Consider the following 12,850-nt stretch of genomic DNA (forward strand, 5'->3'; position numbering starts at 1 on the left):
AAGGTGGGAAGACTGAGCGCCCCTGTTCCTTCTTGAACCCACCCCACTCTTCCAGTCTGAGGCCTACAGAGGTAAAGCCACCACGTACTTGTTTGGACTCCGTCTGTTCCTGTCTCAGGAAACAACCCAGAACTTTTTTCCAGTACTCAGGTCTCTTTTGTGGTGTAGGAAAAGGAAGAGGTTGTGGGAGTTCCCAAGGGACTTTGATGTCCTTTGCCGCTGAAGTTGAGGGCTTTGCGTTAGGCTCTTGGTTACCTTATGGTATGTTTCATGTCTCGCCCTCATCCAGCCAGGGACAAAGGACCTCGTATTGCAAGCTCTAACCTATGGGTCTGGATGTTTCTTAAGTTATAAAGGAATATTTATTACTTCAAAGAGGGGAAGTGAGAAGGGGGAAAAGACACTGTAAAAAGAGAGTGTGGCTGGTCTTTGCCTCAAAGGAGGAGAGGAAGAAGGGAGAGCTGTGTTGCACTGACCACTGCAAATCATAAAATCACCCTAATTGAGCCAGCAGTGCAAACGGACACTCTATAAACACACCAGCAAGACTCAGGAAAAATCAGCCTGCACACAAGGAAGAATTCTTGGTAAAATGGAAAACATGTTTTACTCTCCTCCTCCCCATTTTTAGAAGAGATAGGTCCCCACCAGTGGATACACCTTGCTTTTACCCTGAGGACAGTTGTCCTGGAGCTTCATTGCCCTTGGAACCAGATAAAAAGCTACAGAAATGCACACAGAACACTGTAAGGTCCAGCACCAGAATCTAGTGATGTAGCCATCATGGAATACCAGGCAAGGTAGGGATTTACGATCAATAGAAATTCAGCATAATATTGAGCTAAAGGACATAAAGCAAAACTGGAATTGCTGCATCAAATAATTTCAACGTGGAAAATAAGCCCTCCCGGTCATCCCCCGAACTCTAAGGTGTTTTCTTTTTTGATTAAAGGATTTTCACGGATGAAACTCCCATAGTTTACTTTGGAAGACAGTTATATTGTTAATCAGCCTAACCATCTAGGGATATTCTTTATAAATAACTGAATATCCTAGGCCTCGGTGTTGGCTTATTTTTCAGCCATGGGTAGAGTTGGGCACATACACTTGGGGCACCAGGAAAACTTCGTCAGAACAGACGGTTCGTCAGCTTCTAGTCTCAGAAACCATAGACTCCACAGTAGCCTCTAATGTCATGGTTCGCGTGCTAAGTGAGACGTTCGGATAAGAAGTTTAGGGGGAAGACAGGGTGATGGGGAAGGAAGAACTATGTTTGGAGCTAGGCCAGTTCACTGCAGTATGTTAGCTTGGTGAGTCTTGTCCACTTCTCCCACTTTGGAGATGTGGTATTGGCTCGCTGTGCAGTGATTTATTGTCTCCAGCAATGGTCCCTTTCAGTGATCTTTTTGAGAAATTTAAAGAAAGACAGGCCCGAGTGAAAAAGGAACAGTTGAAGTCAAAAATCTCAGAAAAAGATGGCAGGTTCAGTAGCCGCAAGTTAATCTTTCTTCATCTAATGTTGATTTTTGGTGTGAACGTGGATATCTTTCTGTGCCTACTCCGTATTTTTCTCATAGGTAAAGGAGAAGGGAGCTCTTGCTTTATAAACGGTGAACTGAGGAAATGTAAAAGTAATGTGACACATTCCTCGATATCCCTCTGGAAATAATGGCTTATACCTATGTGTGCTTATGCCCAGGTGTGTTTCAGTAGACCAGGAGTGGCCACGACAATTTTCATTTTCTTGACATCTGATGGCCCGGCACTTGGAGAACATCGGCGGCCAACAGTGACTGTTCACCTGACTGATGTCAGTGGGAACAACCACTCTCTTGGTGAGTCTGACAGTGGTCCCTTTAGGGCTGCTAGGGGATAAGCCAGTAGACCCTGGAGTCAACTAGGCTTCCGTCCCTTACATTGTCTGGGACCCTGCCTGGAGTACACAGCTATTGAGAAGATAAAAATGAATGCTAGATATGGAAACACAGTGCTGTATGGGTGGCTACAATATCATTCATCTTATTTCTCTTCAGGAACCTATGAACTGTCATGCCAGCATAACCCGCTGGTTATCAATGTGAGCCATCACCCGAATGTCCTCTCCCACCATACCTCTTCAGTGCTGCTGAATTTCTCATCCCCATTGGTGGGCATCTCAGCGGTGGCTCTAAGGACATCCTCCCACATAAGTTCATCAACTCTCAATAACTGCATCCCAGAGCATGAGGGACAAAATCATCAGGGACAGAGGTACAAAGTCCCCTTTCTTCCTTTTTGTCTTTCTTTTTCTTGTGGCTGTGAAATACTACTGTCATTTCCATACATATGATTTTGTTTTCAGTGGGTGCTTGATCACTAAAAAGTGGGTCTAGAAACTACTAAAAACACATAAGAAACAAGTAAAGAACAATTTATGGAAGGCACACTTGGTTTTCACATTTTGCTCTTCTTTTCTTAGCTGAGCATAATTTTTTATGTAAATATTTAACATCTTTACAAGGTCTTAAAATCTTTTTTACATATAAAACTGCTGCCTTCACATCAGCATTGTTATATAAACTGCCAAAAATTTTCTGCCAAAAACTCAATGTTCCCTAAGCAATGTATATTTTTCCACTTGTTCCCACCTGGACAGTGTATGCAGCAAGTTGAACAATTAGTTTTCAAGGCATGTCATATAATCAATTAGAGTTACATATGGAAATCAGGACTATGTTATCTACATGGGTCTTTCTGTGGACATCTGTGATTGTCATCATTTACAAGAGGTTTCCTGAACTCTCTGCCTCAGCTAGCAGAGGGACTATACTTTTATAATGTTGGTGCGCCCAAGGGTGGCCCGAAGGTGGGAGAGAGCATGCCAGACAATAATCTGTGCTGCAGTTGGGCTGGATTCATTCTATGAGTGGTCTCATCAGTTGAGTGGGACTCTAGGTAATAGAGCTCATTCCCTCAAGGAGTCAGGTGATTGGGATCCTAGTCACAAAAGCTGGGGTTCCAGGCAATGCTCCATCACCAAGCAGGAGCTCTGATACTACTGTGCCCCACCTAGGTATACCAGAAACCCAGCTTTGATTAGGGAATAGCAGTAGACATTAGTGTGTAATATACCAATTATCTTTTGCTATTTAGCACATCATAGTAAAATTTAGTGGTCTATCACAGTTTCTAGTGGGAGGAATTTGGATGCGACTTAGTTGAGTGCCTCTGGCTTAGAGTCCTTTACGAGTTTGCCATCAAGCTGTTGGCCAAAGATACAGTAACCTAAAGCCCAAGAGGAGCTGGAGATTTCACTTCCAGGCTCGCTCATGTGGTGATTGGCAGGCCTCAGAAGGTCTGCATCCAAGCTCAGTCACAAAGGCACTAGCGGTAGGCATGCTCACATAGGTGTGGCTCAGTTCCTTACCACGTGGGCTTCCTCATAAGCTGCCAGAGTATACTCTGACACAACAACTAATGATCCGAGAGAGAAAGAGGCCATGGGGGATGAGTACATAGGAGACCACCCCAAAGGGAAGCCAGAGTCTTTTTATAACATAATGGTGGAAGTGAAAATCCATTCCTTCTGGCATATTCTTTTTATTAGATGTGAGTCAGTAAGTCCAGCCTGTACTCAAGGGGAAGGCTTTGCATCATCAGGGCATGAATCACTAGGGGCCATCTACCACATCCAGTAATGGTGGCTTATGTTAACTGAATACTAACTGTGTGTGCAGGTATTGTTGTAAATGCTAGAAAGAGAGAAGCAATAAGGGTTAGAGTCTGGATGATGGACGTTGTGACGTTAGCTCATGTGCAACTCTTAAGTAGTCTCATTGAGCAAACGTCTTCACATATTAGCACAGGAATACAGACTATTAAAATACTGTTGTTTACCAGAATTCTTGCCTCTCTCCTATGTGTTTTCAAAGTATCTCCTCTATTGGCTCTACCTCTGGCCTCAAGCCATACAGAATTTCTTTCAGGTCCCTGAAACATGTGTTCTTGAGGAGCTTCATGCCTTTGCACATTATGTTCCCCACTTTCTTGAATGCCTTCCAGCCCTTCTTCTCTTCAACTCATACTTCATCGTCAGGATTCACCTTCTTCTGTGCAATCTTGGCAGATTCCTTGCCTGTCTCCGTAGGGCATTGTACACAACCTACTCTCTACCGAAACAGCTCTCACGTTGGGTGGTGACTATTTATTTACTTGTTCTTTTCCACTAAGCTCCGAGCTCTCTCTAGTGGAAATTCCATGTGGTGTCTTTCGGCACCTAGCAGAGAGCCTGGCACATAGTAGGTATCAGAAACTGCGTTGAATGATAGTAACAGATTTTATCTCTAAATGCTGTGTGGAACAGAACCGAACAAGCAAACCAAAAAAAGTGACAGAAGTCATAGCCTCTCTAGACTCAAGGGACAAGAATTTCCCTCACCATCATGGCTGTGAAGTTCTGACAAAGAAGTTGATTAATTGTGATCACTGCTGCTAGTTCACTTATTTTCATTTGGCACTGTGGGGAAAAACAAGTTTTATATGCATGCATGCAAACCAGTAGAAATAGGATATGATTCTCCAGTTTACACAGAGTGTATCTGGAATGCAGAAGCATTTCCAAACCACATGTGACTGACAGGAGCCATGCAAATTGGCTTTCCCTCCTAGCCAGCAAATCAGTGCAACATAGTAAATTTTGATACGCAGGGAACCTGAAAGATTTCATATATTTTCTTTGTGAACAGATTTAAAATCCTAATCTCTATATATACTCTCAAAGAATAGGAGTATTTTTGTTTCTTTATATCAATCCCGACTGTAGATGTGGATAGATCATAATATGAAACCCTCAAATTCTGGGCATAGTGAGAGGGATTCCTGGCTACTTCATTCTTACCCCTTATGACCTGAATTCCATTAATACTAAAATGGGCAAGGGAGAGCTGACAGATGCCTGGCAGTAGAGGATGTGTTGTCCATTTCGTATTTAACCATTAATGACCAGTGGCCTCTCCCTCCTATAGTTCTGCATCCTTAAACCAGCCTGACTGCCCCACAGAATCTCAGCTGAAGGCGAATAAACTTGTCTGGCGCTCCAGTGATCTTCATGATTCTCACCTTGGACCCTTTAGCTTTGATCTGTCTCTTCATCTTGTTTCTTGTTTCACTGTGATGGCTTCCCAATTTATGACCCTTGGGCTTAGTCTACTGGTAATGAACCATTAGTCTTGAAAACCAAGTTTAGTATTCTTGGTTTTGGCCACTAGTGCTCCCTAAGAGCTCAATTCACTCCTACTCTCTGGCTGTTTCTAGCTCTGGTCACTTTAGGGAGAGTTCCTGCGTAACCTGCCACAGCATCCCATGAGTTGGAGAATCCGGCAGACCCCCCAACCATCCCAAGATCGGGTTGATGGCTTTAGGGAATGGGAACCACTTTTGTGATTAATGCATTAGGAATTGGAGTGTGCCCCAGATATAATCCAGGCACTAATAGGTTACTTGGCCTAAATGAGTGGATTTGCTTCCAGAAATCTGGACTCTAATTTAATCAGGACTCTTGTTATCTACTTTGGAAATTCACATAATCAATTCTAGAAGAATTTACAGATAGACAAGAATTGCTGATGGGTGTGTGTTTTCTCCTACAACGGAATTTTATTCTTCCAGTTACATGAACAAAATATAATGGAAACATTGATTGTAACTTCTCTGCCCCTCCAGATGGCAGTAGATTCGTCAGATCCCCCAGTGTTGAATCTTCTGAAGATGACCTTGGTCTTCTTCTCCAGGGCCTGGCTGATTACAATGGTTGAAACTTCCGACCGCTCCTCTCTTTGCAACATTTGCACTTTCCCTCTTAATTGATTTTTCCATCTACCTTCTCTATAAAAGGTTGCAGTGTAATCTCCCAAATAACTGTGCTTCCCTAACTTTTCCTTGTATTTCAAGCAGTTCTGGATTTTTTATAATTTGATGTTACAGAATTCTGTGCATAGCTGCTTGTGACTCTTTTATCTTTATTAAGATCATACCTTGTGCCAACCCTTTTGCCCCATTAAATGCCTTTGGCTTTGTATTCTACTTTGTCTGGAATTTAAATTTCCATTCCTGCTTTCCATTTGTTTATATTTATTTGATAAATATTGGCATTGCTTTTATTTTTAACATTTCTCTGTCTTCACTGCCAATGAGCCCAGGGCAGATTGCTACATGGCAGTTTATTCTGAAAATTTATTTCATGGTCCCCAAGCCTCTAGAAGCCTTAGGACCCTGCAGTGTTTTTACCTTTGGAACATTTATCTTCTGGGATTCCATGGCCTTTGCCAGTGGCTCTCCCCCAACCCCCACTCTCTCCCATCTCACTGGACCAAGACCCTTATCCTTCCTGACCTGATGTCTTGAAGTCAGGAAAGGCTGATGAGGACCAATGGATAAAGAACAGATTTATGACCCCTGAAAAGCAGTGCCCAGTTTTCCGGTCTCAAGAGAAGCCAGCGAATGAATAAAGAATGACCCTTTCCCTCTCTTCTTTTAGTATGGCTCTATTCCTTATTTGCTTTTTTTTAGGAAAAAAAAAATACATACTTTGGCTTCCAATGATGTTTCTCAATTCAACTCCAATACATTTTGGAATCAGGAGGGAATCCACACAGATTCCAGCTGTCAGTCTTGGTTTTTGATATTGATAAGAGTTTTCATATTTTTTTCTGTATTGTCGGAATTTAAGTGGGAAGCCGGGAAAAATGACCTCATAGCATTCTTGTGAGATTAACCAGGAATGATCCATGCGGAGTCTGTCGCACCACGTAGCCCCGGGCAGGAGCACCGCCCATGGTGGCTTCTACACCACTTCTCATCTTTGTTTGTCTCCATTCTTCCTTCTACAAGGTGTGCTGCTAGCACTTTGTTGCTTCCCAGCTCTAAATCCACTCGCAGCATGTGAATGTGTAATGCTAGAACAGGATTTCATTAATATTTATCCTTTGTTGGCTAATGCCACGTTCAGTTTTGTCAGGAGAGGGTTATGGAGAGACAGTGCAGGAGGAAGGGCTTGGCTTCCCGCTTTCAGTGTGCTTTCTTCTCTTTTGCTGCTATGACATGACGTGTGGTGTAGAGAACAGCTTCCATCAAGTATCGCAGCCACTTGGGCTCCCAGGGTACTTATTTCCGGTTGGCTCTTCACCCTTGACCAAAGGTAATGCTTGTTAAGTATCCTACTGTGTATTATGGATTGCCAGCCTCCCATTTCTCATTGATAAGGAGCTTCACATACTCAAGTCCATAGGTACAACCAAACCGATCCCCAAATCCTACCTTTGTGAATCTATCTCCTGGTACCATTTATAGTTCCATTGTATGCCAGTCAGGGTCCAGTCAGGACATAGTAATTAGAATAGGGGAAGTTTAATATAAATAATTATTAACTACAAAGGATTAGCTACTTGGGGGTAAAGAGGTCCCTAATGACTAGAAGAATGGTGGGTAAAGGAAGCAACTATTCCATTTAGGGACAAGGGAAAAGTATTGGAGGAAGGAACAAATGTGGAAGTCTCCCCACCTCGGGCTGTGATTTGGATCTCATTAGGGAGGGCGCAGAGAGAGCACACTGGATGATAGGGAAGTTTGCAGAGGTTTTGTGGGCTGGACCAGCAATCAGGAAGCCATCCACTGGGGTGCTGATCAAAGCTTATTAGGAAGCTCCTACTGGGTCCCTGTTGGGGCTTCTAGGAAGCTGCCATTGGGTAACTGCTGAAACTTTTTGGGAAGTCATCCGCCGGGCACTGGTGAAATGTTCTGCAAAGTCAGTCACTGGGGTACCTTTGAGACTTGCTGGAAAGCTGCTCTAGGGTGCTGGCGAGACTTGCGGAGACGTGCAGGGTGTCGCGGAAACTCGTTATGTGGTGAGCACCATTGGATTGACGCTCTGTCAGCCATCAAGTGCAGCAGAAGCCGGGAGAGGAAAGCGCGTAGAAACCAAGAAGAAAAGCCCCTTCTTCCTCCAAGTCTCTCCAGTTAACATCTATTGGGAAAGCATGACATCACACTAACTGGCAAAAGAGCACGGTGAATCTCTAGTATCACAAAGCGGCAGGAAAATTCTTGTCAGATAACCCAGAAGAAATCCCTTTGTACTCTTTGCCTTTTCTGTTCCAGTTAAGATTTCCTTTAAGTCCCTGGCTTGAGTCCTCAGACCACATTTCAATATAACTTCTAAATAGATTGACCTAACTAAAAATGCATATTTTCTTTTTTTAATGTTTTGAACTTCTCTTAAGTCCAAGGCAAACATGAAGTATAAATACCTCATTAACTTATTCAGTATAAATACACATTCTGATTGAGATGGAAAACAAGTAATAGATATTCATAAATATAAGATTGTAGTGGGTTCTGAGGTTTACCTTAAACTATAGCTTATCAGTGCCAAGTATTCTAATCTAAAATTGAATGGGATATTAATCTTTTCAAATGAATGTCCTTGTAGAAACCTGAGTTCTTTCTTCTGTCTCTTGTTCTCATGCTCATTTTTTCTTGTTGACTATATATAGTCATGCTTTGATCCTTTTTATCGCTGTGGATAACTGAAAGTAGACTCGTGTGACAATTTAAGTCTAATAGAGTAGATATGTGTGTGAGTGTAATCATGCACGTTGTGGATGCATTGTTGTATTTTTCCTCAAGTAGAAGAAAGTTTTTGAAAAGTTTTACATACATTGATTTGTAAAACCGCTTATTCTGTATGGTGTGTGTGTGTGTGTGTGTGTGTGTGTGTGTGTGTGCACGCACGCGCGCGTGTGCATGTATGTCTGTGTACAGAAAGAGATGGACTATTCCTTATTCAAAAATACTTACTATTAAGTGCCTCCAATGTGCCAGGAATCATTTTTCAGTTGAGGAAACTAAGACTCAGAGTCTTAGACCAAATTCACCTTATTTGAGATTAGCAAAACTAAGACTAGCATCTAAGTAATTGGTTTTTAGTAAAGGAAAGTTCTATTATACAAATGGAAAACTGTTTCAGAAATATACCCATGTCTTACTATCATCCAAGAAACCCTGCCACCCTCCCTCAAACTATATTTGGCAAAAAAGCACAAGGGAAGAACAATGATTCTAAGAGCAAGGTCTTCTCATAGAAATTCCCCTGTCTTGGTAGATGGATTATCTACGCAACCCTTTTAGCAGAGGATGTCCCCTCGATTGTCCATTATCTAGTTACACCACATCCGTTTTATCAGGAATCCACATCCATCCATATCTATTCCCAAGTCATTTTCCCTTATTATAAGCCTAAGCCACCTTCAAGGCTGTCTTCTCTATGGCTCAACTATGAATTATTATAATGAATTATTATTCATTAAAGTTTTAAAAATCTATATTCTGATTCTTTTCATAATGTTATATAATTGAGAGTTCATTGTTTTAGCAATTTTGGTCTAGTAAAACGTGGTTATATATACTGTAAGTGTGTGTGTGTGTGTGTGTGTGTGTGTGTGTGTGTATTTCACTTTATGCAAGACAATTATTTGGAAAAGGTTCATGTGTATTGATTATATAACTAAATTTTAAAATGATTTAACTTTTTAAATTATTGGGCCATTCAAAAGGGTACTGTTTTTTAAGTAAAAAATATTTTTGTAAAGAGCACTGTCATCCCCAGATTTTTTCTACTTTCTTTTTCTTTTTTCTGCATAAATCTGCATTTTCTCTATTTACTTAGAGCAAACTAAGCATGAACACATAAAGTCTGAGTCAAGAAAACGTAATGAACACACATACTGTGCTCTTGTATGAGTCTATATTCAAAGCAACAACTCTTAGAATTTACCTTTTGCATTAAAACATTTGCTATTGCTGTTATTGTGGATACATGTTGGAGTTCAGCCTCTGACTCTCCTATACTTAATGTAAAAATACACATATACATAATTAACATACCTGCCACATTTTGTCAACCATGCTTGTGTAAAGAAGACGATCAGGTGATTTTAAAATTGGGTAATCCCATGGGGCACCTGGATGGCTCAGTTGGTTGAGCATCTGACTCTTGATTGTGGCTCAGGTCTTGGTCTCATGGTTTGTGATTTCAACCCCTGCATTGGGCTCTTGCTCCAGCAGTGTGGAGCCTGCTTGGGATTCTCTCTCTCTCTGCCCCACCCACACACATGAGCTAGCTAGCTCGCTCGCTCTCTCTCTCTCTCTCTCTCTCTGCCTCTCTCTTTCTCTCTCTCAAAATAAATAAGCTTTTAAAAATGAGTAATCACAGAACAATGTGTATCTGGTTTGGTTGGGAAGGTCTCAGGATGCATAACACCTGCAAATTTATGGACATGTGTACGAGTTTAGTCAACTCTGTTGTCTCTGGCAGTCTCTAAAGATTCTGTTTCCTGAAGCTGGGGCTGCAAAACTGAATAATCCAGGGAGAAAAATCAATTAGTTATCCCTAATTTCCTGTCTGCAACTTATGAACTTTGGTAACATGAGGGGCTAATGCTATCTCAGGCTGACTTACCCTAGTTACCTCGTCTCTTTTGACTTCCCTTTCAATGAAACCCTCGTGCTGTGACAAAAAAGATGGCTTTGGCCTTAGAAAGCTATTCTTGAGAAGATAGAGGTGTTGCCGAGAAGAGAGAGCTTGCATCAGTGAGTCAAGTACAGAAGATTTCTGGATCACCCTCTGTTGTCCTTGGAAAATTCACTATAGACATGGAATTCTGGTTGGGGGTGGAGGGATGTGGTAGAAAAGAGAGCAAGTTTTCCATAGAACTTCACTTTTATGACTTTAATTTTTTCTTACATGTATTTATTTTTGAGAGACAGAGCACAAGTGGGGGAGGGGCAGAGAGAGAGGGAGACACAGAGTCCGAAGCAGGCTCCAGGCTCCGAGCTGTCAGCACAGAGCCTGATGCGGGCCCGAGCCCACGAACCGCGAGATCATGACCTGAGCCGAAGTCAGACGTTCCACCGACTGAGCCACCCGGGCGCCCCAAACTTCACTTTTATGACTTTAAAATCCCCAGAGAAGTTCTGGAAGGAAGCGGCTGTGTTTTCCATTTGGGAGATGTTGGGACTCAGGTGTCAAAATATTTGTCCTTGGTTATTCTGTAGATTCTGGGTAGATCTGGGTCTAGATTACAAGGCCTCCAAGCCCCAGTCCAGGGGCATGCAGCCAGAGCACAGCTCAGTGCCTTGGCATTCCATCCCCGCTGTAATCAGTTTGTGAGCTTGGCCTTGGTAATAGGATCATTCCATCTCTATTATCCGTCATTCTGCTTCATGCTTCATTATTCCCTGGAACCCTCATTGCTGCTGCTTTACCGATTCCTATTGTGCTTCAGTTATTTGGAGCTCGGATTTGAAATGCCAACCCTTTCCCTTCCTTCTCTGCCTGGATTGGGCCTCTGTAAACCTGCCGGGCCTCTCCTTCGCCTGCTCATTTCTATGTCGAGCATTCAGATATCCCCTCACTTTTGATAGCTTCACAAAGTGAAGAGCTCCTTTCTTTCTTTCTCTAGGGGCTACAGGTGAGAGCTCTTGCGTTGGCTCCTCATCTTTTGTTTGCAGCAGAGGGGTTGCTTTTAATATTCCAGGATGATGGGAAGTGTTCTCTCTTGCCGGGAAAGGCACTATAGAAATGAAATATGTATTTCGCATCTACTCTTTTGATTATCTTCTTCCCCAAAGCAGTTTAGCAAATTAACACTGAATCTGTTTTTGCTTCTTAAGCAAAGAAAGAATTATAGCTGCTCAATTGTTCCCTAGGTTTCTTGCCTAACTTCATTTTCCCGGAATGATTTGTCCATAAAATAAGAGGAAACGAGGAGAATCCGCTGGTGAGGGTTCTGATTCTTCTGGCCAGTGACGGATGGCCTGGGCAACAATAGTCTGCTTTGGGAGGCACAGTCAGCTGTTTGAGTCTCTTTGACTATTTGTTCTCAGGGGTTATAGAGGAAAAATGAAAAGGTCGTGGACTTAGCCTCATTTAAGTGTTGATGGGTGCATGGCTAGACTATTCTAGAAAGCGTTTATTAAAATACTACCTTGTCTGAGATGATTCTTGGTGGGATGCGGTCTTAGAACTGGTTAGGTGGCGGCTTTTGGTCAAAAGTTAGGAATAGGCACAAACAACTTACGAAGACTTGGGGTCTACCTCTAAGGAATAGGCTAGTTTCAAAACAATAATTTTGAAACAATGACTCCTCCATGTCTTATCATGGTGTCTGAAATTCCACCATTAGGAAATATTTTCTTCAAGTCTTGGTGATCTCCAAAAGTCTCTTTAAAATAGTAAACAGCTATTTAATAGAAGTAGAAGTGTTGTAAGCTGTTATCAATTTTTTATAGCAGAACCATTCTCTTATGGACCTTGACAATTCAAAAATAGACCAGGGCCCTGCTGAAATGCAAGTTAGGGTAGGCATCTGGAAGCTTGGGGCAGTATGAAAAATAGAAAAAGTGGTTCTGCAAAGAGCGTTGAGTTTAAAATGTCACCTGCTTCTCAATTTTGCTCAGGGCTGGCCCTGTCCTTATGGTCTATATTCATAGCAGCTGGCGGAGAGAGCACAGAAAATAAAAACAAACCAATATTTTCAGGATTCTGTCGTTTTGCCAGCCTGCCAAGTAGACAGACACTGTTGACGGATTTGACCATAAGTTCTGGTTGGAATGACTCTCAGGCCATGTCTGGTGCTGTGTAGCCCTAACCATGGAGGCAGAGGAAGTCTGGGATTGAAGTGGCAGCAAGCCCAACGTCCAGACCCCTGTCTCCTGCTGTTGGCTACATCATCAGTTTCATCACCTGATTTTAGGACAGTCCCTTCCCTTCTTTGGGCCTTCATTTCTCTATAAGCACACAAACCGGGGAGGTTGC

The 12,850-nt window shown here is 42.3% G+C and overlaps 1 protein-coding gene across 9 annotated transcripts in view; it reads left to right on the forward strand.

The window, feature by feature from the left end:
- The window catches only part of PAPPA2 (pappalysin 2), a 527,743-nt gene that overhangs the window by 418,647 nt on the left and 96,246 nt on the right, over positions 1 to 12,850 (forward strand). For all 9 annotated transcript variants that reach the window (XM_045048405.1, XM_045048402.1, XM_045048410.1 and 6 more), the window contains 2 exons: positions 1,700 to 1,835; positions 2,034 to 2,250. In XM_045048405.1, the coding sequence (XP_044904340.1) occupies positions 1,700 to 1,835; positions 2,034 to 2,250 (353 nt within the window). The remainder of the gene's footprint in view (positions 1 to 1,699; positions 1,836 to 2,033; positions 2,251 to 12,850) is intronic.

The sequence above is a fragment of the Felis catus genome, chromosome F1 (genome assembly GCF_018350175.1).
Source record: "Felis catus isolate Fca126 chromosome F1, F.catus_Fca126_mat1.0, whole genome shotgun sequence".
Taxonomy (NCBI): Eukaryota; Metazoa; Chordata; class Mammalia; order Carnivora; family Felidae; genus Felis; species Felis catus.